The following is a 24,492-nucleotide window of genomic DNA, read 5'->3' on the forward strand; positions in this document are numbered from 1 at the left end:
CAATATCACGGCAGGGGACACCAGAAAAGTCCTCACATACTGTACCCATGTGGGGACTCGAACCACTGGGCTACCCAACCCGCCCTCATCCTTCAAATGAGTTGGATTGGTTACCGTGTTTGAGAGCTTCACTCTGGAGAGTTCCTAAGTCTTGGTTCTGGTCTGGCATCAAAACACATGTACTTGATGGTAAGAAAGTAATTATGTGAAGTATGCCTGTGTTCACACAGCACTATTTGGGTCCTTGGTGGTATGAGATTGTAATGAGACTATTCACCTTCAGTCACCTCAAACCAGCCTTTTGAATCTTTCCCAGGGAGTTCAGAATGAAGATTCCACACTGACCCACTGACCTGGGTAACAACTTCAGCACTTTTGATCATACTTATGGACACATTTAGAGCTCTACATTATTAATTTCATCATATTTAACAACACAAAACAGAAAATGATAACAAATTCAATTAGTCATTGAACACATTTATTCATTGTGTACATAGTCATTTATTCATAAGTCAACATGATATAATTATATTTAGAAGAAAAGTCTAGACAGAATAAAGGTTTTATTTCTCTGTATCCCCTAGTGGGGATCAAATTAAGTTTATAACAAAAAGTAACTTCCAAAATTTCTTTCATGAGATTTGAATTAAGTATTTTGAGTGAATCCAGTTATTGTTCGTTGTCACACAATGACAAAAATGATATTGGATATTCAGTCTGTGCAGAGAATATGTGAATAGTGATATATAGGAAAGAAATATATTACAGGATAGAAATATATTGTAGGAAAGTTAATTATCCAAGAATATCTACCTGAGATGTGATTATATCATTTTTATCATGACTTATTAAATGAGTATTTAAAAGGTAAAAAGAACTTCTATCAGATGCCACTAAATTCTTTCCTACAGCGGGTATGGAGAATGCAATTTAAAATTTACTATCTTGGGTCTTGCTACAAAGAAGAGAAGGGATTAAGTCATTTCAGGTACTGCTTCATCAGTTGCTCTCCTTGGTATCGGGTCTTTCTTCTGAATCTAGCCCATGAATAGGGCAGATAACTCTAAGTAACATATACTCACAGGCAAAAGTTATTGTGACATAGAATATTTTCTTGCGAATGAATATTTATATTTGAACCAGAAAAAGAGCGTGTTAAAACAGTCAAAGAAATGCAATCAAGCAATTGCTCAATTTCCATGAAAATTGGAAGCACTGTTTACTTGAAAAGGTCAGAAAACCAGAGGCTTATCATTTCCACTCAACACAGTCTTGAGAAGTAGGAAAAACACCTCAATTCATTTTGTAAGAAGTTCGACATGCCATGCAGTGCATCAGCGAGAACAGTTTGACAGTGTCTACGCATTTACAGCATCTGAGCAAGAAGCCCACACGAAGCACCATTCTTACACCAGAACATGGGCGACTGGAGTTTGTGTGAAGAAGAGTTCTCTTCACAGACAAGTCAAATTTCCTACACCGGCTCACAGGATCCCATGATTTGTCACCCACTGAACAAGTATGGATGAAATGGAGCAATGTTTCCGATGTCATCCAAATCCTCCAACAAAGCTGTTGGAACACCACCAACTCCTTCCTCTGATATGGATCTTCTCCCAGGACTTTTAGTGGCCTCAGTGAGGTGAAGGTGCCAAACCTGCATCAATGCATAAGGTGGACACACTGGCTACTGACTGTGTGAGCTTGCCTTGAACCCTCTCTGTATGCCAAGAGGGCTGTTCATTACCGTATTTGTCTTCTGAAGTAAAGACATTTCATTTGTGGCAGTAACAGTTTAACACTGATTCAGTGTGTTGTTTGTCTGTCACAATAACTGTTGCCTTTGGGTGCACTCAGACCCTTTATCATAATTATATCAAGAACCCTCCTTAGATCTTCAAAACAGAAAGGAAAGAAGTTTGAAAGAAAACCCTATTACTTTTAATTTGAAATAATTCTTCACCAGAAAATAGAAAAAGGAATTTCTTAAAACCTAGAGCTTAAAACTAGGGGTTGAGTTTCTATTAAATATTAAAAACCTACAAAGTAATTATATTATGTCAATTAGGTGTCAGAGTAACTCTGTTTAATATCCCAGTGTGTATTCCGGACAACCTTGTTAGTGTATCTTAAGGTGGATCTTTGTTGTTAAAGAAAACAGAAGTGATATCTTGATTCAAGTTACAAGCAGTAATTGACCATATACGGACGGACAATACTCCACAAAATCAAGCTGGTAAAGCAAGTGATATTCATATGAATATTTCTCGATGAAATGTCAATCTACTGAAGCACTATCATTCTACTATATTCAGCACTATCTACCACATTCACACAGTGTCCATACCTTGCAGCTTTAAAAGAAATCCTCAAAGAACAAAAACACGAAAAGTACCAAAAATACCCCAAACAAAGCTGAAAAGATAATTTAACAATACTGAATATGTTATTTTGATTATCATATCCTTAGACTGTATTGTAATCATACCTGTAGAGCAGTAATTCCATATCAGGAATATATCATGTTGGACTAAATGACAGTGATTGGTTGTCATGGAAATAGATTGGCCAATCACAGCCATTCCCTGATCAGTGACTGAGTAAGGTCTTACTCTGGTTTCAGCAATATTCCACCTATATTACTGCCTTGGTTAGATCTGCTAAGATCTTAGTAACTGCTATCATACAGATTTTTAATGCTTTTTCATTTATTTTATTTTCATTTATTTTCTATGCGATGTTCAAAAGACAACCATTATCAGGTAATACAATATTTTTGTTTCTAATATAAATTTCAGCACCACTGTCTGCTTATAAAAATATCATTTTCCAGAAATCGTATCCTGTATTTATTACTCAATGAAATACCTTTGTAATGGTTTACAAAATCACATACTGAAACAGACACCAAACTTTATTATCTAACTGAATGTTTTCTAATGGCAAGAAACGCAAATTGTGCGTGTGGCACGTGGGGCAGGACACCCTGGATGATATTCTAACAGTCCAAAAGCAATAGATATTTGACTCCCCCCCCAATACCTGATTCTTTGTACTACTGACATGACTCCATCCTTCCCACCATCTGGTGTTATTGTGTTCATGTTCTTTAAGTAGGTGTCAGGGGTATGTTTATCATAATTATCATAATTATCATATCTATCATTTTACCTTATCTCACCTAATTTTTGTAAAATATCTATCTTGAAAGCGGAAAGGACATGGCTGTCTGCTGTAACTCTTGTCAGACAAAGGACAGAGGACCATCATTACATACTAACGTATATCCCAGACACCATGGATATTGGACTGCACTTGGCGCTAAAACGGTAAATCACTGTAACTCATCAGACAGAGGACCTTCATGACAAACTAGGCATACTAATGTATCCCAGACACTATTCCAGTCACCATGGATATTGGACTGCACTTGGCGCTAAAACGGTAAATCACTGTAACTCTTGTCAGGCAGACGACTGTCATGACAAACTAGGCATACTAATGTATATCCCACACGCTACTCCAATCACCATGGATATCTGCAGGTGGCGCTAAAACGGTAAATCACTGCAAGTAAGCTAACAAAACGTTATTCTCCACTTGGTTCTATATTAATGTAGTGTAGAACATACACACTTGCTTACCGGTATCATCACTATTTGATAGTGGACAGAAATTCATACATACGGTATATTCAGAATTGTACAATGAACTCTGCTTTCAGAGGAGATCCTATGATTCATATATAATTTTATTGTTTTGTTTTTACTGGTTGTGGTATTCTGATAAATATTTTCAACACAATGGAATTTTAAGGAAGACTAGTTTTGAGTTAATTGGCAGTCCACACAAACTGTATTCTGTTAATTGCACCACTACTCTCTATGTCTGCCAACTGAAATTTTCCAATGTGTATCAATCTTGACCTTGGCAGACAATTGGCACCAGAGAGTAAAAACCTTTAAAACAGCTACTTCATGGGAGTTTTACATTGTCCATAACTGTTGCATTGCTCTCTATGAACATCATCCAAACGCTTACTCTGCAAGTCATGCTTGAGTTTTTGAGCCAATCTGCTGCTCAATGCTCAGTTATGTTAATACATAATACTAGTTTCAGGTGAGTAGTTTATGTATAAGCTGTAAGTAACATTGTACATCGTTATTTACCTTGAACCCTAATATACCTCTTGCTGTGGATCTACAATAACGCAAAGCTGTATAAATGTTACTCAATGAAATTTTTGTTTGGGGAATGTGAATTAAAACAGACTATTGTTTTACCACATTCATGTTAAGTGATTAAAAAAATGAATAATAACCGTGACGAGTTATGCCACAGGAATCTACCTATAAAGAGTGACTTGAATGAGAAATAAAAATCTCGTATCGTTTCGCTAAACTGACTTAAGGTGGGACCTCACAAGAAATCTCTAATGCTACAGATGATCAGTGATCACATCTGTTACCATGGTTACTGTAATTTATTAAACTGAAACAAATGTTCATTCATACATCCACACTGTGACTAGGTTCCCATTCCAGCATCTTCAGACTATTCACGATATGTACACTCAAAAAAGCACATTGTAGCTTGCACCATAGAAAACTTCGGTTCGCATAAATTCTCGAAAACAAGATTTAAAAAATTCAAATAAACAAAACAACTGAGTGCTATGTACAACTGTGTAATACATATATACATCTTTCACATGTGTCATGCAATCTCAACATATGGAATGCTATCACACTGGCAAAAATGAAAATATATGGCAAATCATATATACATATGCTATATTGAAATTATGAACACAACTTGACAATCATGAAATCAACAATAGCCGAAGGGGTTAATTAATAACATCTTTGGACAGCAATACAACATATTTCACAACAAAACAAAGAGTATTCAGATATTGTGGTATTGTGATGAGATATACTGAAGAAATATAGTTAGGGAGCATGGAATACTTTTCCATGTGAAATAAAATTTCATTCAACATCTTTAAAACTGTTCACATTATAACAAAACTATTTATGATCCCTAACTTGATTTGTTCAGTATACTTGCTAATGAAGAGAAGCGGCTGAACTCTGTGGCATTTAACTTCTAATGGGAAGGGATTCAAAGCCAAGACCTCAGACATGTTGCACAAAGCAGCTGCAGTGCAAGATGGAGTGGAACTCGATACACTCAGAGCGTTGACAGGTAGATTTTGACTCAAGTACCAGTCTTACAACCTGCTTTTGATAACCCAATTTTAACAGTCAAAATGATTCTAGGAACAGTATTATTTTCGTTTTATCTTCCCTGATGTGAGTTGTCTCCCCTGTTCGACCAAAACTTGTGCGAGCCATCTGCCAAAGCTCTACACAGAAATATTTATAGTTCTTTGGGAGTCTGTGAGAGTCCAGGGCCATGTTCCTTTCCAGGCCCTGTCACTACAATCCTCATCAGTCAAGGTTCAAACAATAGTGTTTGGGTCCAAAATATATACATTGAATGATTTAATACAAGGTTTAATGCTCTAATCAGTGTTTGGGGTGAGATAGCTAAAAGCCCTTTCTGAAACTATGACCCTGGTTATGGTGTTGACTACTGGCCCAAGGATCATAATCACGGCACATTTGGAACCTCTGATCCTGGGTATGGTGTTGACTACTGGCCCAAGGATCATAATCACGGCACATTTGGAACCTCTGATCCTGGGTATGATGTTGACTGCTGGCCCAAGGATCATAATCACGGCACATTTGGAACCTCTGATCCTGGGTATGATGTTGACTGCTGGCCCAAGGATCATAATCACGGCACATTTGGAACCTCTGATCCTGGGTATGATGTTGACTACTGGCCCAAGGATCATAATCACGGCACATTTGGAACCTCTGATCCTGGGTATGATGTTGACTGCTGGCCCAAGGATCATAATCACGGCACATTGGGAACCTCTGATCCTGGGTATGATGTTGACTGCTGGCCCAAGGATCATAATCACGGCACATTTGGAACCTCTGATCCTGGGTATGATGCTGACTACTGGCCCAAGGACCATAATCACGGCACATTGGGAACCTCTGATCCTGGGTATGATGCTGACTACTGGCCCAAGGACCATAATCACGGCACATTTGGAACCTCTGATCCTGGGTATGATGCTGACTACTGGCCCAAGGATCATAATCACGGCACATTGGGAACCTCTGATCCTGACACAGGCAAAGAACACAACTCTGTACAGTACAGTGGTTTGGATCCCTGGAGTCAGTATGGTTTTACGCCGCTTTTAGCAATATTCCAGCAATATCATGGCAGGGGATCCCTGGAAACCAAAGCACCTTGGACTTCCACAAATAAATCATCTAAACTGGCTCAAGCTTGATTTTGCAGATTGACAAAGTATGTACAGCTTAATTTTTAATGAACTACACAAAACCAGTAAATCATGTTTGAATGATGAATATATGATGATAAATTACATAAATTAGTTGTTGATTATCTGATTGGTGAGAGAACCAACAATGTGGCATTGACCAAACAATGAGAGTGGCTTTAAGCTGAGAGATCAATACTGCATGTGTATAAGTATAGACAGACAACACCATCATACACATATCTCCTTGATAAAATGCCTGGCCTCGAACAACACCAGGGTCTTCAGAGGCAGACCTCGAGCCTTTTAAGTCTTGTAGCTTTTGCATGTGAATTTCCTCAATTATTATATTCACAATTAAATACCATGGGTAAATTGTTTCTAAAACAAATATACATACAGTTAATTAACTTAAAGCCTGATTGAAATAAACTCAGCATCTCTTATTGAGATTATGACAGCAAACTAAAATATCCCCTTTCTATTTTCAACACACATCACTATTCATCTTCATTATATCAATTCAAATGAGAAAAGAAATTGAGAGTTTCACAATGCCCTTGAAAAATATTATAACATTCATTTGGTTTTGGTGTAGTTTTTTTTATAAGTAGGTGATAAATTCAATCATTGTATTTACAATGAGAGTGGATAATTCGCCCAAAATATATCATTGTATCGGTCTTGTTTGGTTTTAGTTTTAAAGAAGTGATGATATTCCACAAACCAGTTGACACAAGTGATATGCCAATTGATTGTTCCTTTTGAGTCCCCACTAAACATCCATGCCAGCAATGACGTATAATCTATCTTTTTGAACCAAAAAATTATGTAAGCAAGATCTTCTTTACAAATGCTGCGTGTGATCTTCCTGGTACTTCTGACATCAATACATAAACCTGTAAAAATCTGATAATTGGTCATTTGGATGAATGTCATGACGAATGGTTTTGATTTTAAATCACAACCCTATATGACTATAAATAGACATTTCATTGCTGGATGCTCTAATGGCAGTGTGGGGTGTGTTCATGACCTGGTCAAATATCAGTGATACTTGTTGGAATGTCTTTGTCAGAAACTATGACACACCCTGATGTGTCATAATAAAGCTTTACGTCTGTTACCTTTGGTGTCTTCACAAGAAACCTTGAGTGAGTGAGTGAGTTGGTTTTATGCTGCTATAAACAATATAACGGCAATATCATGGCAGGGACATCAGGGTGAGTGAGTGAGTTGGTTTTATGTTGCTTTCAGCAATAGTCCAGGATTATCATGGCAGGGACATCAGGGTGAGTGAGTAAGTTAGTTTTATGTTGCTTTCAGCAATAATCCAGCAATATCATGGCAGGAGACACTAGAAAGAGGCATTAAACATTGCAACCATGAGGTAAATCGAACATGGACTCAAGGCATGACAAGCAAACACATTAACAATTTGGCTACCCTACTGATCCTTCTAAGCCTTGAGACTGGAGTAACTCTTCTATCCCAGTAGACAAGCAATGAACAATCACACCAAGAGTGAGTGAGTGGATTTGACACCACTTTTAGCATTATTCCAGCAGGTGACACCAGAAATGAGTTTCCAGATTGTACAGTAGAAGAATCTGATCTGGGAATTTCAAAATCAAGCTGAGTGAATTTAGTTTTATGCCCCTTTTAACAATCCTCCAGCAATATCACGGTGTGGACACCAGAAGTGGGCTTCACACATTCTACCCATGTGGGGAATAGAACCTTGTCTTCGATGTGATGAGCGAACAGTTTAACCACTTGACTACCCCATCGCCCTTGAATAACTAATATCTATCACTCTTACATCTAAATGTTTAAATCCAAGACTAAATTTTGCAAAATGCAAATGTCATCAATAAATATGGATCATATCGAAAAAATCTCTTCCTGAGTCATTTTTGGTTTAAATATGTAGGAAATGTATTTTCTATATTTCAATGTTGCCATGTTACAGGCTGGATTTTCAGATGTAAATTGTAAAGTTCCCTGATTGGCTGTGAAACAGACAGATGTCTAATTTTGAAACAGATAAATATGAAATAAAAAGAGAAAAGTTTACAATGTTTCCTTTTGTTTGGGTTTTATAAGGAATAAGAAACCAAATTTATGTTCAAACTTAATCGGTTTTCCTTCTTGGTGTTCAGACATTGTTTCATAGGTTCTATGAAATACAAACATACTGAAACTTGTCACTTCAACATAACAACAAATTCAAGCCCAGCAAAACAAAAATCGGTAAACTGTGGTACCAATTTTGATAATGCCATTTTGTAAGTAATCACAGGTAAGGTTTTAACTGAACAAATCATCATATGAGAATGAGGTAAACAACAGCTAGAGCATGCATGTTGACATTCATAAAAAAACCTGCTTTGAAACAAATGACAACTGAACTGAAGACATCGTTCATGGAAACACATTTGATATGCTGGTCCTACATCAATAGCTGTGGATGGGAGTGTCACTTCAGATCCAGAGATCCTAAGGGAAATAACCCTATAAGCCTAAATGCTGGATTCGAGCACCAGAGGGAGCCTCCATCACTGAAGAGTTCAACAAGGGACATCAGTGTGTTAGGGCTGGCTGATGGCGGGCATCAATCATGTCTGGAAAGAGGGATTAAATCAATCAAGCTCTATCAATCATTCCTTGTGTGTGTGATTACTAAATGTTTGTCATTTAAGGTATGTGGTTTTAAATTTAAAGTCAACTTAGGCAGTTTACAGCATCAAAGCGATGATTAATTGATGATTATGAGTGAGCTAATATCTAACATCACATCGGCAATATTTCAGCCATAACGTGAAGAAATGATGATTATAACGATTGTTAACACTAAACAAACAAGATAAACACCTATCACTATGATCATAAGAAATGTCTATTGAAAAAAGAGTCCATTACAATAATGATTATTTCCAAAGCCCTTGCTTATATATTGTTATTTCCACCATTCATGCAAAACGTGCTTTCTGTTAGTGGTCAGCATTCTGTTTAAACACTGTGTAACTTCCCTTTGTATGAGACTCCTCGCAGGATGTTACCCCAGATTTTGCTGTACTTCACATGACAACATAAAGACAGGAAAAAAACAAGCTTGTCCTATATATTTAATTATCCAGAACATCAGACAAGAAGGCCACATTTACACACCAATAAACCCTACCAGGAAATGGTGATAACACCAGGTGTTCACGAATGTGGCCCTGAACCAACCACACATGTACGAACCTGCAATGATTCTATGCCATGGTAGGGTGATGTATGTTAGGTAAGCGTTGAGGGCGACACTGCTCGCTCGCTTCTGTTCCTTGAACCAGTGCCAGGCCTGACCAAAGGACTTGCCCCAGAAGCCATTGTACTGATCCAAGTTTGTGTTTAATTCTGCAAGAAACACGGAAATCATAGTGAGCAGAGGATATAATCTTAGAACTGCCAGGTGTTACGACTAGCACTTGACGTGTGGATCAATTCTCTCTTTAGGAGGGAAACAAGTGAGTGAGAGAGAAAGTGGAGGAGTGAGCTTTGGACAAAGTGTTACTACCCGGGCCCCGTTCCTCAAAGCGATCGTAGCGCTACAACAGTCGTAAGACTATGTTAAAGTATGGGAGTTACGATCACCTTAGCGCTACGATCGCTTTGAGGAATGGGGCCCAGATCAGCTCTTAAAGTCTTATGAATCGCTATGTTGAGAACAGGTAACAAGAGTTTCCTTGTATAGATCTTATATAAAATAATCAAAAGATACAAGTGCAGTTACTCAGACAAAGTTGGTCTATTATATCAAATGTTCAGCATGACAGAAGTAAAATACACCTATCCACTACCCAGTAAATGAATCGATATTAGCTACCCACTTGTAAGTACATGAAGCAAGTGAAGCAATGTTGTCTACCAACTATCCATCAAGTGAAGCAATGTTGTCTACCAACTATCAAGTGCAACTATCCATCAAGTGAAGCAATGTTGTCTACCAGCTATCCATCAAGTGAAGCAATGTTGTCTACCAACTATCCATCAAGTGAAGCAATGTTGTCTACCAACTATCCATCAAGTGAAGCAATGTTGTCTACCAACTATCCATCAAGTGAAGCAGTGTTGTCTACCAACTATCCATCAAGTGAAGCAATGTTGTCTACCAACTATCCATCAAGTGAAGCAATGTTGTCTACCAACTATCCATCAGCAACTATCCATCAAGTGAAGCAATGTTGTCTACCAACTATCCATCAAGTGAAGCAATGTTGTCTACCAACTATCCATCAAGTGAAGCAATGTTGTCTACCAACTATCCATCAAGTGAAGCAATGTTGTCTACCAACTATCCATCAAGTGAAGCAATGTTGTCTACCAACTATCCATCAAGTGAAGCAATGTTGTCTACCAACTATCCATCAAGTGAAGCAATGTTGTCTACCAACTATCCATCCATCAAGTGAAGCAATGTTGTCTACCAACTATCCATCAAAGTGAAGCAATGTTGTCTACCAACTATCCATCAAGTGAAGCAATGTTGTCTACCAACTATCCATCAGTGAAGCAATGTTGTCTACCAACTATCCATCAAGTGAAGCAATGTTGTCTACCAACTATCCATCCAAGTGAAGCAATGTTGTCTACCAACTATCCATCAAGTGAAGCAATGTTGTCTACCAACTATCCATCAAGTGAAGCAATGTTGGCCTACCCTCTTGTAGTGTACCTGCCTCCACTTCATGGCATCCGTCGTCAGCGACAGTTTCAACGTTTTCTGTTTCTGACTGTGACTTTTTCATGCCCACTGCTCGTCGAAACCCGCCGCGCATCAGCGAGCTGAATCCTGAGCTGGGGTCACTCATCCTCCTCTGTGCATACTGGTTTTGCTGGACAACACAACACAACAACCTTTACTACACATTACAAGGCTAGCCACTAGGCTACCCCACTGCTCCTATGAGTATGAAGATCTGGGTTAGAATCGGTCTTCAGTAACCCATGATGTCGTAAGAGGCGACTAATGGGATGGGGTGGTCAGGCTCGCTGACCTGGTTGACACATGTCATTGCATCCCAATTGGGTAGATCGATGCTCATGCTGTCTATCACTAGATTGTCTGGTCCAGACTGGATTATTTACAGACCGCCACCATATAGAGTGTGGCGTAAAACTAAACTCACTATGAGTATGAGAAGAAAGACTTTCCTTTAAGGGATAGAATAAGCCTTACATTTAACATGTTGTTTAGTCTATGAACATTAAGTATCAAGGTAAGCTAAAAGGTGAGCTAAAAGTGGACAAAATCTCACCTGATCATCAAAATCATCTACAGGAAAGTTTTCCATATCGGGTGTTTCTGGACCTGACCCTTTGACCCGACTCACTGCCATCTCGGCGTGACCTTTGCCTTGTGGACCCCTCATCCGCATGTACTCCACACGCTTGTGACCTTTGAACCATCCTAATGACATTCGCTGGACCATCTTTGATGTCAAACTTATCTGAAATGACAGTCATGAACATTATTGACCCATGCATCGTACACACTCTTCAATACCAAGACCACCTACACCTGCTGAATACCAAGATCATCTACCCGTGCATCCTACACCCTGTTGAGTAACAACACCATCTACCCGTGCATCATACACCCTGTTGAGTACCAACACCACCTACCCATGCATCGTACACCCTGTTGAGTAACAACACCATCTACCCGTGCATCATACACCCTGTTGAGTAACAAGACCACCTACCCGTGCATCGTACACCCTGTGGAGTACCAAGACCACCTACCCGCATCGTACACCCTGTTGAGTAACAAGACCACCTACCCGCGCATCGTACACCCTGTTGAGTAACAAGACCACCTACCCGTGCATCATACACCCTGTGGAGTACCAAGACCATCTACCCGTGCATCATACACCCTGTGGAGTAACAAGACCACCTACCCGTGCTTCATACACCCTGTTGAGTACCAAGACTATCTGCCCAAGCATCGTACATCCTGTTGAGTACCAAGACCACCTACCCGTGCTTCATACACCCTGTTGAGTACCAAGACCACCTACCCGTGCTTCATACACCCTGTTGAGTACCAAGACCACCTACCCGTGCATCGTACACCCTGTGGAGTACCAAGACCACCTACCCGTGCATCGTACTCCCTGTTGAGTAACAACACCACCTACCCGTGCATCGTGACACCCTGTTGAGTAACAACACCACCTACCCACATGCATCGCATTACACCCTGTGGAGTACCAAGACCACCTACCCGCATCGCATTACACCATGTTGAGTAACAACACCATCTACCCGTGCATAGTACACCCTCTTGAGTAACAACACCACCTACCCGTGCATCGTACACCCTCTTGAGTAACACCACCACCTACCCGTGCATCGTACACCCTGTTGAGTATCAAGACCACCTACCCGTGCATCGTACACCCTGTTGAGTAACAACACCACCTACCCGTGCACCGTACACCCTGTTGAGTAACAAGACCACCTACCTGTGCATCGTACACCGTGTTGAGTACCAACACCACCTACCCATGCATCGTACACCCTGTTGAGTAACAAGACCACCTACCTGTGCATCATACACCCTGTTGAGTAACAAGACCACCTACCCATGCATCGTACACAGTGTTGAGTACCAACACCACCTACCCGTGCATCCTACACCCTGTTGAGTAACAACACCACTTACCCATACATCGTACACCCTGTTGAGTAACAAGACCACCTACCCGTGCATCGTACACCCTGTGGAGTACCAACACCACCTACCCGTGCATCGCATACACCCTCTTGAGTAACAAGACCACCTACCCGTGCATCATACACCCTGTTGAGTAACAAGACCACCTACCCGTGCATCATACACCCTGTTGAGTAACAAGACCACCTACCCGTGCATCATACACCCTGTTGAGTAACAACACCACCTACCCATGGATCGTACACCCTGTTGAGTAACAAGACCACCTACCCGTGCATTGTACACCCTGTTGAGTAACAACACCACCTACCCATGCATCGTACACCCTGTTGAGTAACAAGACCACCTACCCGTGCATCGTACACCCTGTTGAGTAACAAGACCACCTACCCGTGCATCGTACACCCTGTTGAGTAACAAGACCACCTACCGTGCATCGTATTACACCCTGTGGAGTAACAAGACCACCTACCCTGCATCGCATACACCCTGTTGAGTAACAAGACCACCTACCCATGCATTGTACACCCTGTTGAGTAACAAGATCACCTACCCATGCATCGTACACCCTGTTGAGTAACAAGATCACCTACCCGTGCATCGTACACCCTGTTGAGTAACAACACCACCTACCCGTGCATCGTACACCCTGTTGAGTAACAACACCACCTACCCAGGCATCGTACACCCTGTGGAGTACCAAGAACACCTACCCGTGCATCGTACACCCTGTTGAGTAACAACACCACCTACCCATGCATCGTACACCCTGTGGAGTACCAAGAACACCTACCCATGCATCGTACACCCTGTGGAGTACCAACACCACCTACCCGTGCATCGTACACCCTGTTGAGTGACAAGACCACCTACCTGTGCATCGTACACCCTGTGGAGTAACAACACCACCTACCTGTGCATCATACACCCTGTGGAGTAACAACACCATCTACCTGTTCATCGTACACCCTGCTGAGTAACAAGACCACCTACCCGTGCATCGTACACCCTGTTGAGTAACAACACCACCTACCCATGCATCGTACACCCTGTTGAGTATCAAGACCACCTACCCGTGCATCATCGCACACCCTGTTGAGTAACAACACCACCTACCCGCATCGCATTAACCCTGTTGAGTAACAACACCACCTACCCAGGCATCGTACACCCTGTTGAGTATCAAGACCACCTACCCGTGCATCGTACACCCTGTTGAGTAACAGGACCACCTACCCGTGCATCGTACACCCTGTTGAGTAACAACACCACCTACCGCATCGCAACACCCATGCATCGTACACCCTGTTGAGTAACAAGACCACCTACCCATGCATCATACACCCTGTTGAGTAACAACACCACCTACCCCACCTACCCTGTTGAGTGCATCGCATCGTACACCCTGTTGAGTAACAACACCAACAAGACCACCTACCTGTGCATCATACACCCTGTTGAGTAACAAGACCACCTACCCATGGATCGTACACAGTGTTGAGTACCAACACCACCTACCCGTGCATCCTACACCCTGTTGAGTAACAACACCACTTACCCATGCATCGTACACCCTCTTGAGTAACAAGACCACCTACCTGTGCATCGTACACCCTGTTGAGTAACAAGACCACCTACCCATGCATCGTACACCCTGTTGAGTAACAACACCACCTACCCGTGCATCGTACACCCTGTTGAGTAACAACACTACCTACCCATGCTTCATACACCCTGTTGAGTAACAAGACTACTTACCCGTGCATCGTACACCGTGTTGAGTACCAAGACCACCTACCCATGCTTCATACACCCTGTTGAGCAACAAGACCACCTACCCGTGCATCGTACACCCTCTTGAGTGATTCATACTTGACAGAGCCCTGGAATATAAGTCCCTGGAAGGACCCGTCCTTGTCCGTTGCCAGCAACTCCACAGCAATGTTCTCACTGTCCCGAATAATGATGTCTTGGAAGGCCTGATACACAAAACAAACTTGGTTTGAATGGGATGATATTTCACAATTTATTATAAAAATTGTTGAAACTTTCACTGAATCAATAAGTGAGCAAGTGACTGAGAGAATTCTGCATAAAGGGAGGTAACTCTGCCGAACACTACAAGTGAACACTGACTGACTGACTGACTGGGTATGGTTTTACGCCTTTTAGCAATCTTCCAGCAATATCACGGCGGGGGACACCAGAAATGGGCTTCACACATTGTACCCATGTGGGGATTCGAACCTGAGCCTTAGGATGACGAGCGAAACAAGTGAACACACCAAAGAGGCATCAATATACATGTTGAGAATATGAGACTATATAGTGGGTATAATAAAAAATGTACTGTTTTCTGAATGCTATTTTAGAATCAGATGTTGTATATTACTGTACGTGTTGTATTTTATGTTCGCGGAGATGATTTCCTTCAAGTGTTTGTTACAGCACATAGGACCAGGCTGACTTGTAAGCATCATGAAATGCAGACAAATATATTTAAACCAAACAGTTTAGCAATATGACAGCCAGAGCTACAGATAACTGTTTGGGTCAATGAGTTATATACTCGCTTGTGTTCATCAGTTGGGTATCCTAATTTTCCTTTGAATAACCAAATAAATTGTACTCTACTCACTACAAACTCTCATTTGGGTATTTTGCCATTTTCCATTAATTTTAAAAATATAATAAAGTTTCAATGTTAGTGTTTGTAATTCATATTTCATCTGTAATATGAGAAATGGTAAGAAAGACTGCAAGTTGTCAAGTTCATGTCCTGAAATAGAACCTCTCAGTATACCTCAGGTATTTTATCTATCCACCCATACGCAAGCTAAGATTGGACATTTTTGTGTGTACACATGTAAGATCACATTTACTGAGTATTTACCAAAATTCAAGCGTATTTGTAGGCAACAGACTTAATAGGAATTGAGTTTTCACATAAATATTTTATGTGAATTTACGAGATACTAGCTTATCTGTACCTCTGACAGCAGATAATGAATCCAGTACACAGAATCCAGTGATGACATCATCACACCAGGCCAGTGAGCCTGACCATCCAACAAGCATAGGTCTCTTACCTGCCTCATATGGTCAGCACTGGGTTCTATAGACTAATTCTAATGCAGATATTCATGGGTTATAGCACTCCCTGACATTATATTGGTAAATCATGCCCAGTTTTCATGATTGCCTAATGGCTGCACAAGCATCTAACATGCCACCAGCACCATGAAAACTCATCATATCCGCATTATTATGACAAATTTATTAATACCTTGATCCATTCAAACTTCATTTCAGAAGTCACCAACTCAATTTTTCTTATAAGTTGAGTGACAGAGAATTTCTAGCACTCAATCAAAATGCTTGTTTAGAACTTGAATTATGAATTCACCATAGACTATATTCAAGATCAGGGCCTCATCATGCCTATGATATATTTAATCCTATAAAATGACTGTCATAAATGAAACTTTAGCAAGAAAACAAGTTTTCATAAGTCCCAAAGCAGTCGATGGAATTTGTGATGGCTCACGACTATGTTTGAGTCGAAAAGGTGAAAGTTAAGTGGCGTATTGGTCGTATTTCTTGTCAATCATGAATGTATGAATGTCAAGGTTATGTGACAGAAAAATGGAGATAACACACAAATAAATGAGGATGGTCAGTGAACATTATCCTTAAAGTAGAAAACATACAACAGTCCTGGTCTTACCTCTTCAAAATTATCGACTGTAAAGAATATATTTGGATATGTTATTTCTTCTTCTGTTCCCTTACTATCCATTCTACGACGACTCGGTGAAGGATAGACTCGCTGCAATACACAAGTAATACCATATTTGTATAAAGAAAACATCTCCAATTTTTTAACACGTGAATGGTACAACTAATCTGTTTCTGTGACACAGAGATTAATGTCATTTGATTGTGTTGTTATACGAATACCTTCAGACAGGAATTCAAGAAAGGAATGTGCCACTCAAGACATTTGAATGTGACAAATTTTGGACAGTTTGATATTTAACTTGGTTCTGTGTGTTTCACTGATTTTGTGAGATTAGTTCCTGATTTTACAATTTAGCATGATTTAGTTCTGTATGAAGTGATTTCTGGGTTAACCTTCATGTTTGAACTTGAGAAACAAATGTAACAATGACAAGGCAAGAAACAGAATTGGGAAAGTCTGTTCCTGGGACAATAATCACTGGCTCCTGCTCTTGTCTGTGCAGGTCAAGGTCATTAACAAGTTCACTAACAAGGTCATTAAAGAAGGTCATTATCAAGGTCATCAAACAAAGCAGTCTGGAGGTTACTTCTAACCTGCGTGAACTTCCTGAGTATCTGCAGATTTTTCTCATCAGTCCTGGTACACACAGCACATGTGACTCTGTACACAAACTGCAGGAGAGGCAAAGAAATAATAATAATCAACATATAATCATAATAATAATCTTATGCTGTAAAACAATCTTGAAGTGGACACCTCACATCATAAATAATTGTTGAACTACATATTTTTACCTGCTACAATGCAATGCTCAGACAGATATCTTGTTATTCATCTGACATAACCTTAAAATAGCTGTGATGAGATGTTCACTTTATGTGAAAAAATGTTGAGATAGAGACACTTTCACATTCTATAGTATTCACCTGATGCAAGATAATGTTGAGATAGAGACACTTTCACATTCTATAGTATTCACCTGATGCAAGATAATGTTGAGATAGAGACACTTTCACATTCTATAGTATTCACCTGATGCAAGATAATGTTGAGATAGAAACACTTTCACATTCTATAATATTCACCTGATGTAAGATAATGTTGAGATAGACTGTCTCCTCCCAGTCAACTGTTTTATCATCAAGAGATGGAAGTTTCTTTGAGTCACGACGGTAGACTTCTATTTCTGCCTGGTACAGAAGAAATCAACCAAACAATAAGTTAATCAGCAAGGTATACAATCACTTAATCAGTGTGATATACAATCAGTGTGATATACAAACAGTCAAACAGTGTGATATACAATCAGTCAATCAGTGTAATACACAATCAGTCAATCAGTGTGATATACAATCAGTCAATCAGTGTGATATACAATCAGTCAATCAGTGTGATATACAATCAGTCAATCAGTGTGAATCAGTATACAATACAATCAGTGATATAATATCAGTGTGACATACAATCAGTGATATACAATCAGTCTATCAGTGTGACATACAATCAGTCAGTCAGTGTGATATACAATCAGTCAAACAGTCTGATCAGAGTCTTTAATAGACTTTGGAAAATGGCTGTCATGGTGACTCACAGTAAATGTTTTTGGAAGTCATTTCTAAACTTGTGAGCATTGAAAATATTTTATCAATAAAATAATCAAACATATATTCTAAATAAAGCAATGGCTGTAAAAGCATAGCATATTGTTTTGTGACTCACAGTAAATGCATTGCAGTAAACTTATAGTCAGAAACATTAAATTGCTTATTGTATGTAGTGGAGTAATTTGGACTGAAGGTACAATTACTTGAAAATATAATTGCATCACCTAAGACTTGAAAATATTTTGGAATTATTTTACAAAACTGTTGAGTCAAATATGCACTATATTATATCATTTTTGCATGAAATCTTGGTTTTTATTTAAACACAATTTTTCATAGAAATCTTGCAAGAAAGTGCAAGACATGTCATAAAAATTATACATCACATGATTTTAGTATGACAGAGGGCATAGCTTTTAGTTTTACAATCAGTCAATTTTTAAAGAATATACCTCCCTATCAAACATAGATTTGTGTTTATTGGAACCACAATATCTATCTTCTATGCCTTGGTATATGGAAAATAGGACCTGCATATTCAGTCAGAGTCACTAAGTGTTAAACACATTAGCTCCCAATATATCACAATATGAATCCCTGTATCACAATGTATTGCAATACAGTTTATTTTCCCATATCCAGCCCTAATATATGTGAATCCATAAAAATGTGAAAGGATTAAGGAATTACAGTGGAATATGTCTATTACGGATTGGCTTTGGACCGACTCATTTATCCGGATTGTAAAGCAGACCGGATTAGACAACTTTTGTCTGTTACTGTAGACACTGTCATGATGAGTTACCCCCCTTTATTAAGGACACCCAACAACTTGAATAGTTCTTTTTTGGTTTTTATTAATACTCAATATATCATTAATACTTTCATTGGAAAAAGTCTGTTAACAGTAATGCTCACTTCGCTTCAAAATATCGGATACACTCTGTTTGCTTATCTTGTATATCTCAGCGAGATGTTTCTGTTTAGACCTCTCTAACTCGTCAATAACTTTCACTTTGTCACCAAGTGACAAACCAGTCCGCCTACGTTTTGCTGGTCGGTCTGCCATAACAATCTGCCATAACTATGAAGTGAACGTGAAACAAGCAAGTAATCTATCATTAATAAGACTGCAAGCTGACACTGAGTTAACTGACATTAATTAATGTGTGTTGATAGAATTAATTAATTAATTAACCATTGTGAACATAAGTAACAGAGATGTTTGTTCAAGTTATTTTAGTCAGCTACGTCCGGATTACAAAGCATTGTCCTCAAAGCAAGTTGATTGTCGGGACTGTTATCTTAGTCTGTAATCCCTAATTGAGAGAATCCGGATTAGAAAGCATGCTTTAATGATAAATTAGGAACAATTCTGCTGGGACTCTGAGAGTAGTCCAGAATATGGAGAAAAACGGATTACACAGAGTCCAGATTTGACAGATTCCACAGTACTGTTTTATAACAAACATACATACTTGTAAAGAAGCAGGTTTCCCTTTGGCACCAAGTTTATTCCTCCTCACATAAAACAGCATGTCATCTCGACTTTCATCTGGTGATGTGCTGCCATCGAGGAAGTACTGCGAGAACAGCTTGGTCCAGAAGTTGCTCACATTGACTAGTTCAAAGCCTGAATCTGTAAACACAACACTGTCTATTACCAGGAACAATCCACAATAATGAGTTCACTTTTTTAATTTAATGAGTGAGTGAGTTTAGTTTTACGCCACACTCAGCAATATTCCAGCTTTAGTACAACATCTATAACATATACTTGAAAGGTGTGTGTACTCAACATTTTCCTGAACACAGTTTGCTCAGTAGCGATAGTTATTATTTTTAACATGTGAATCAAGACAAGGCCCTGCTCAAGTAACCGTGAAACCAGTTAGAGCTAGATTAGACTAGTGAGACTAGTGACACAAGTCTTTCATAATACTATGATTATTCTATAATGAATCACTACAAGAATCTGTCAGGACAGAGTAACTATAGTGCTATGGGCGAGTGAGTGAGTTGGGTTTTATGCCGCTTTTAGCAATATTCCAGCAATATCATGGCGGGGGACAACAGAAATGAGCTTCACACATTGTACCCATGTGGGGAATTGAACCCGGGTCTTCAGCGTGACAAGCGAACGCTTTAACCACCAGGCTACCCCACCGCCCCCTTATACTATAGCGCTATGGAAGAACTGGGTGCTTGTTCACTCCTTTTGAGCAGCATATTATTATCATTATTATATGACCTGGTTGAATCTGGGACACAGTTTCATGTACCCTGATGGCATGGATCATTTCTCATTATATCAACCACAAGTTTTGAAGCAATCTACTCCACACACTGCTTCAACATCTGGTAGTGGCAAGTGTGGTACATACAGATCATACAAAGTTCATGCAGAGTTGAGTCATAAATAACATCATTTGGCAGACACACCTTCACTACTGTAAATCACTAAATTTTTGAGAGCATGATATTTTTGCTAAAACTGCGAATGACCTGACACAATGTGCTGGTCAAAGGCAGTAAACAATCAACAACTAACGTGTCTCATTATTCACCAGTTGATATGGTCAACAACAGATCGATCTAGACAATACATTAATTAAGCAATAACAACATGGGGGAAGGCTAATTAGTAGCATTACTAGACATGTCAAACAAGGGATACTCGAACAAAAGTTACTCAATCACTCGTCTGCTAGCCTGTATAGGTACCAACAAAATTCTTTGTCTTTAGAGACCGTTTGATAGGCCGACACCATTCAGCGGGCGTGGATAGGTTTCATCACATGATCCAGAGATCAACAGCTTTGGTGTCATTGTCTTTCAAGTTTGCTGACACTTTCTCTGCATACCAGTGACTAAACTCATCTTTCATGCAGTTTTAAGCTTGTCTGGCCTGTGCAGTTTGTGCTGTTTTTAGGAAAACATCACTGATTCCCCTACACGGAAGTACTCACCTGAGCTCAGATTAGCGGCAACCTTTAATACGTGATTGAGTTTACTTTAAATAGAACTTTCAGTTGCAATTTATTTTTGAGAATTAGGCAAGTCGCAAAAATATCCTGACACAAAAATTTCGTGTTTTACTGTATTAAACTGCAAATTGACTGTTGGTTTTCATGTGGCACTAAGAAAACACACACACACACTGACCCCTCACCCCTAACCCCCAGAATTAAAAATGGATTGAATATTCCCCTGGTGACCACTTTTCATGTACTTACAACCAGTAGCTGTTTCATCAACAGATACCTGAAGACTGTCATATTCTGTCAAACATGCTGACATGTCTTAATTCAACATGATTGGCGAAACATTTACATTTATCAAACATTAAAGCAGATCCTGTGAATATAGCAATATAGAGCCTCATGAAACAACTACTGGTTGTATTTGGAGTAAACTATTTTGTGTTTATGCAGTGATAATCACTAGTTTGTGGTTTATTTTTGTTTGTTTTGTTTACTGTTTAACGCCACACTCAGCAAGATTCCAGCTACATGACGATGGTATGTAAATAATCAAGTCTGGATCCAGTGATTGACATCATGAGCATCGACCTAAGCTGTTGGGATATGATGACATGCATCAACCAAGTCAGCAAGCCTGACAACCCGATCCTGTTAGTCGCCTCTTTTGACATGCATGAGTTGCTGAAGGCACATTCTAACCAGCATCTTCACGGGTTCGGACTAGTGGTCAATGGGAAAATATATGTATTTTGTCAGAAAACAAGTAGGTCTGTATTTTCACAAGTCATAGACTAAGAAATTTGTATCACCCGTATTAAATTATTGTTCAGATCACATCGCGATCCTTTATCACACGTAACAACGTATGACAGTCGATGACAATTGTCATACACTACACAATCATCATGATCAAAGCTAACAACCAATCAAATATCATTATATGTCTTCATTTCCTTACTGTACTACGACTCTAATGTAGTGATTATGGATGTCATGCTATACGTTTGTTCATCCTCATGTGATTTACGGAACAATAATTATAAGGTCATGATATCATGCTCATGTTGTAGTGAAAAAACAACACCTTGCTCGGGATTCCCTTACCATCGTCCCCAATTGTAGGATGAGTTCTGTTCCTCTCTTCGACAATAGAGTTGAGCATTCGTTGCAGAAGCGATTCCTTTTTCACTGGCGAGGATGGTTCACTCGACGGCGATGATTCTTCGTCTTCCGCCATATTTTGTCAACTACGATAATCAACTTCCGGCGAAAAGCGTTTTTGTAAACGACCTCAAAATATGTCCACTTGCTTTCGCAAATAGACTGGTGTTCCCTTTTCCACTTGTTAACCGATCAAGCATTCTTTTTCTTATCTATTCGGCATCATATACCTTAGAAGTTCTGCAAAGACACAATACAAGATCGACTTCTCATCATTGCATGTTGTAATACTTGGACGAACAAAAAAGTGGGCGTGTCCAAAATGTAATGACAAGGAAGGGAGGCTACTCTAACAACTTAAGAGTTATCTCCTCGGAAGTTTCCTTTTGGTCGCTAGGGGGCTTCGCGCACGTTCTCTTTCCTTTCGTCCTTGGGTTTCGTAAGCCAAACGGGTCCGAACCATGGAAGAATACGCTCGTGATCCGTGCCCATGGCGTATAGTTGACGATTGTGGTGGCGCTTTTTCGATGGGAGCGATTGGTGGCTCGTTGTTCCATGGAATCAAAGGATACAGAAACGCTCCAAGTGGAAACTACAGACGACTTATTGGGAGCCTCGTGTCCATTAAAGAGAAAGCCCCCATTACAGGAGGCAACTTTGCAGTGTGGGGTGGACTTTTCTCAGCAATTGACTGTTCTATGGTGTATATCAGAAAGAAAGAAGATCCCTGGAATTCTATAACAAGTGGTGCCCTAACCGGTGCCATTCTTTCTGTGAGAAATGGAGCAGGAGCCATGGTGGGTTCTGCAATTATTGGTGGCGTTCTGTTGGCACTCATCGAGGGAATGGGAATAATGTTCACTCGTTTCTCAGCGGAACAGTTCAACCCAGCGAACAGGACTGTCATGGAAGAATCACAGCCCCCTCAAGCCCAGAGTAATATATTTGGACAATCAACACCCAATTATCAATAATGAAGTATTTATTAGACTTTGAAAGCATTCATAGCATTTTAGAGACTACTTATATTCTTACAGAGGGTATATTGGTCTTGCAGAGCGAAACAGGGGACTTTTAGTGAAACATTTTTTCTCATGTGTCGAGACTGAAACAAATCAGTTGGATGAAACGTGCTGCGTTATTAAAACTGACATTTAGACTTGTCAACATTGTGTGGATACACGTTACGATGATACATGTACTGGTATTTGAAGTGATGGGTTTGATATACACCTACACTCCATTGTTGTCCACCAGAATTGAAGTGTGTTAAATGTCATCATTGATGATGTGAAATGTATGTGTGTCTCTATTTGTTTGTTTAAAATTTTAATCAAGAAACTGAACTCTCTGAGGTCTTTAAGATTATTCCTTATTTGCCATTTTTATGTATGTGACATACATGTTGTAAAGTGATCTATTTAGAAACCAACAAGAGACACTGGAAATTAAAATTTGTAATTGACATTGTTTTTTCTTGTTATACCATGTAACAGGATCAGACTCGATGACTCGGCTGACAATGTCATCCTATCCCAGTTGCGTAGATCTATACTCATGCTGTTGATCACTGGATTGTCTTGTCCAGACTCTATTATTTACAGGCCACCACCATATAACTGGAGTATTGTACAGTAAAAACCACTCATACGCTGATTTATTGTACCAGGTATATCTGGTACTGGTACTCAACATACTCATGACAATGTCTTTTACATAGCTTCTTCAGGTATTAGTTCATGTGGGTTGTGACGAAATCTTCACTGCAGCAAAATCGACATTGATTGGTGAAAATTGAAAACAGCTTTTTTGATTTGAAACTTGCACATTGTTTTTTAATATTTGGTTTTAGAAACAAGCAATAAATGAAGTTAAACTCGCAAGTTGGAATTACAGAT

The 24,492-nt window shown here is 39.5% G+C and overlaps 2 protein-coding genes across 3 annotated transcripts; one reads left to right on the forward strand and one right to left on the reverse strand.

Moving 5' to 3' along the window:
* Window positions 1–468: 468 nt before the first annotated feature.
* LOC124287922 (uncharacterized protein KIAA0930 homolog) lies at window positions 469–22,925 on the reverse strand. Of its 2 annotated transcripts, XR_006901340.1 has the most exons (11): window positions 22,538–22,925; window positions 19,928–20,088; window positions 17,931–18,035; window positions 17,439–17,516; window positions 16,831–16,932; window positions 14,942–15,082; window positions 11,680–11,871; window positions 11,082–11,256; window positions 9,626–9,778; window positions 5,827–9,000; window positions 469–5,574 (listed from the first exon to the last, which is right to left on the reverse strand). XR_006901340.1 is itself a non-coding variant. In XM_046724413.1 (10 exons), the coding sequence occupies exons 1-10, from the start codon at window positions 22,668–22,670 to the stop codon at window positions 8,960–8,962; spliced, it is 1,281 nt and encodes a 426-aa protein (XP_046580369.1). In that variant the 5' UTR covers window positions 22,671–22,925; the 3' UTR covers window positions 469–8,959. The 2 variants fall into 2 exon arrangements, 1 of the variants encoding a protein (XP_046580369.1); XM_046724413.1 differs by having other exon boundaries at window positions 469–9,000.
* A 54-nt stretch (window positions 22,926–22,979) lies between these two features.
* Window positions 22,980–24,061, forward strand: LOC124287923 (mitochondrial import inner membrane translocase subunit Tim17-A-like). Its single transcript, XM_046724414.1, has one exon. It carries the CDS (start codon window positions 23,056–23,058, stop codon window positions 23,566–23,568), a length of 513 nt encoding a protein of 170 aa, XP_046580370.1. The 5' UTR covers window positions 22,980–23,055; the 3' UTR covers window positions 23,569–24,061.
* Window positions 24,062–24,492: the final 431 nt, after the last annotated feature.

This window comes from Haliotis rubra, unplaced genomic scaffold (assembly GCF_003918875.1).
Source record: "Haliotis rubra isolate DU_JTF1 unplaced genomic scaffold, ASM391887v1 Scf409, whole genome shotgun sequence".
Lineage (NCBI taxonomy): Eukaryota > Metazoa > Mollusca > Gastropoda > Lepetellida > Haliotidae > Haliotis > Haliotis rubra.

Coding starts and splice junctions, on each gene's coding strand:
- LOC124287923 (XM_046724414.1), top strand. CDS start 23,056: ATGGAAGAATACGCTCGTGATCCGTGCCCATGGCGTATAGTTGACGAT.
- LOC124287922 (XM_046724413.1), bottom strand. CDS start 22,670: ATGGCGGAAGACGAAGAATCATCGCCGTCGAGTGAACCATCCTCGCCA. Junction 18,036..19,927: donor GGAAACCTGCTTCTTTACAA/GTATGTATGTTT, acceptor CTTCTGTACCAG/GCAGAAATAGAAGTCTACCG. Junction 11,257..11,679: donor TAGATGATTTTGATGATCAG/GTGAGATTTTGT, acceptor TGTGTTGTCCAG/CAAAACCAGTATGCACAGAG.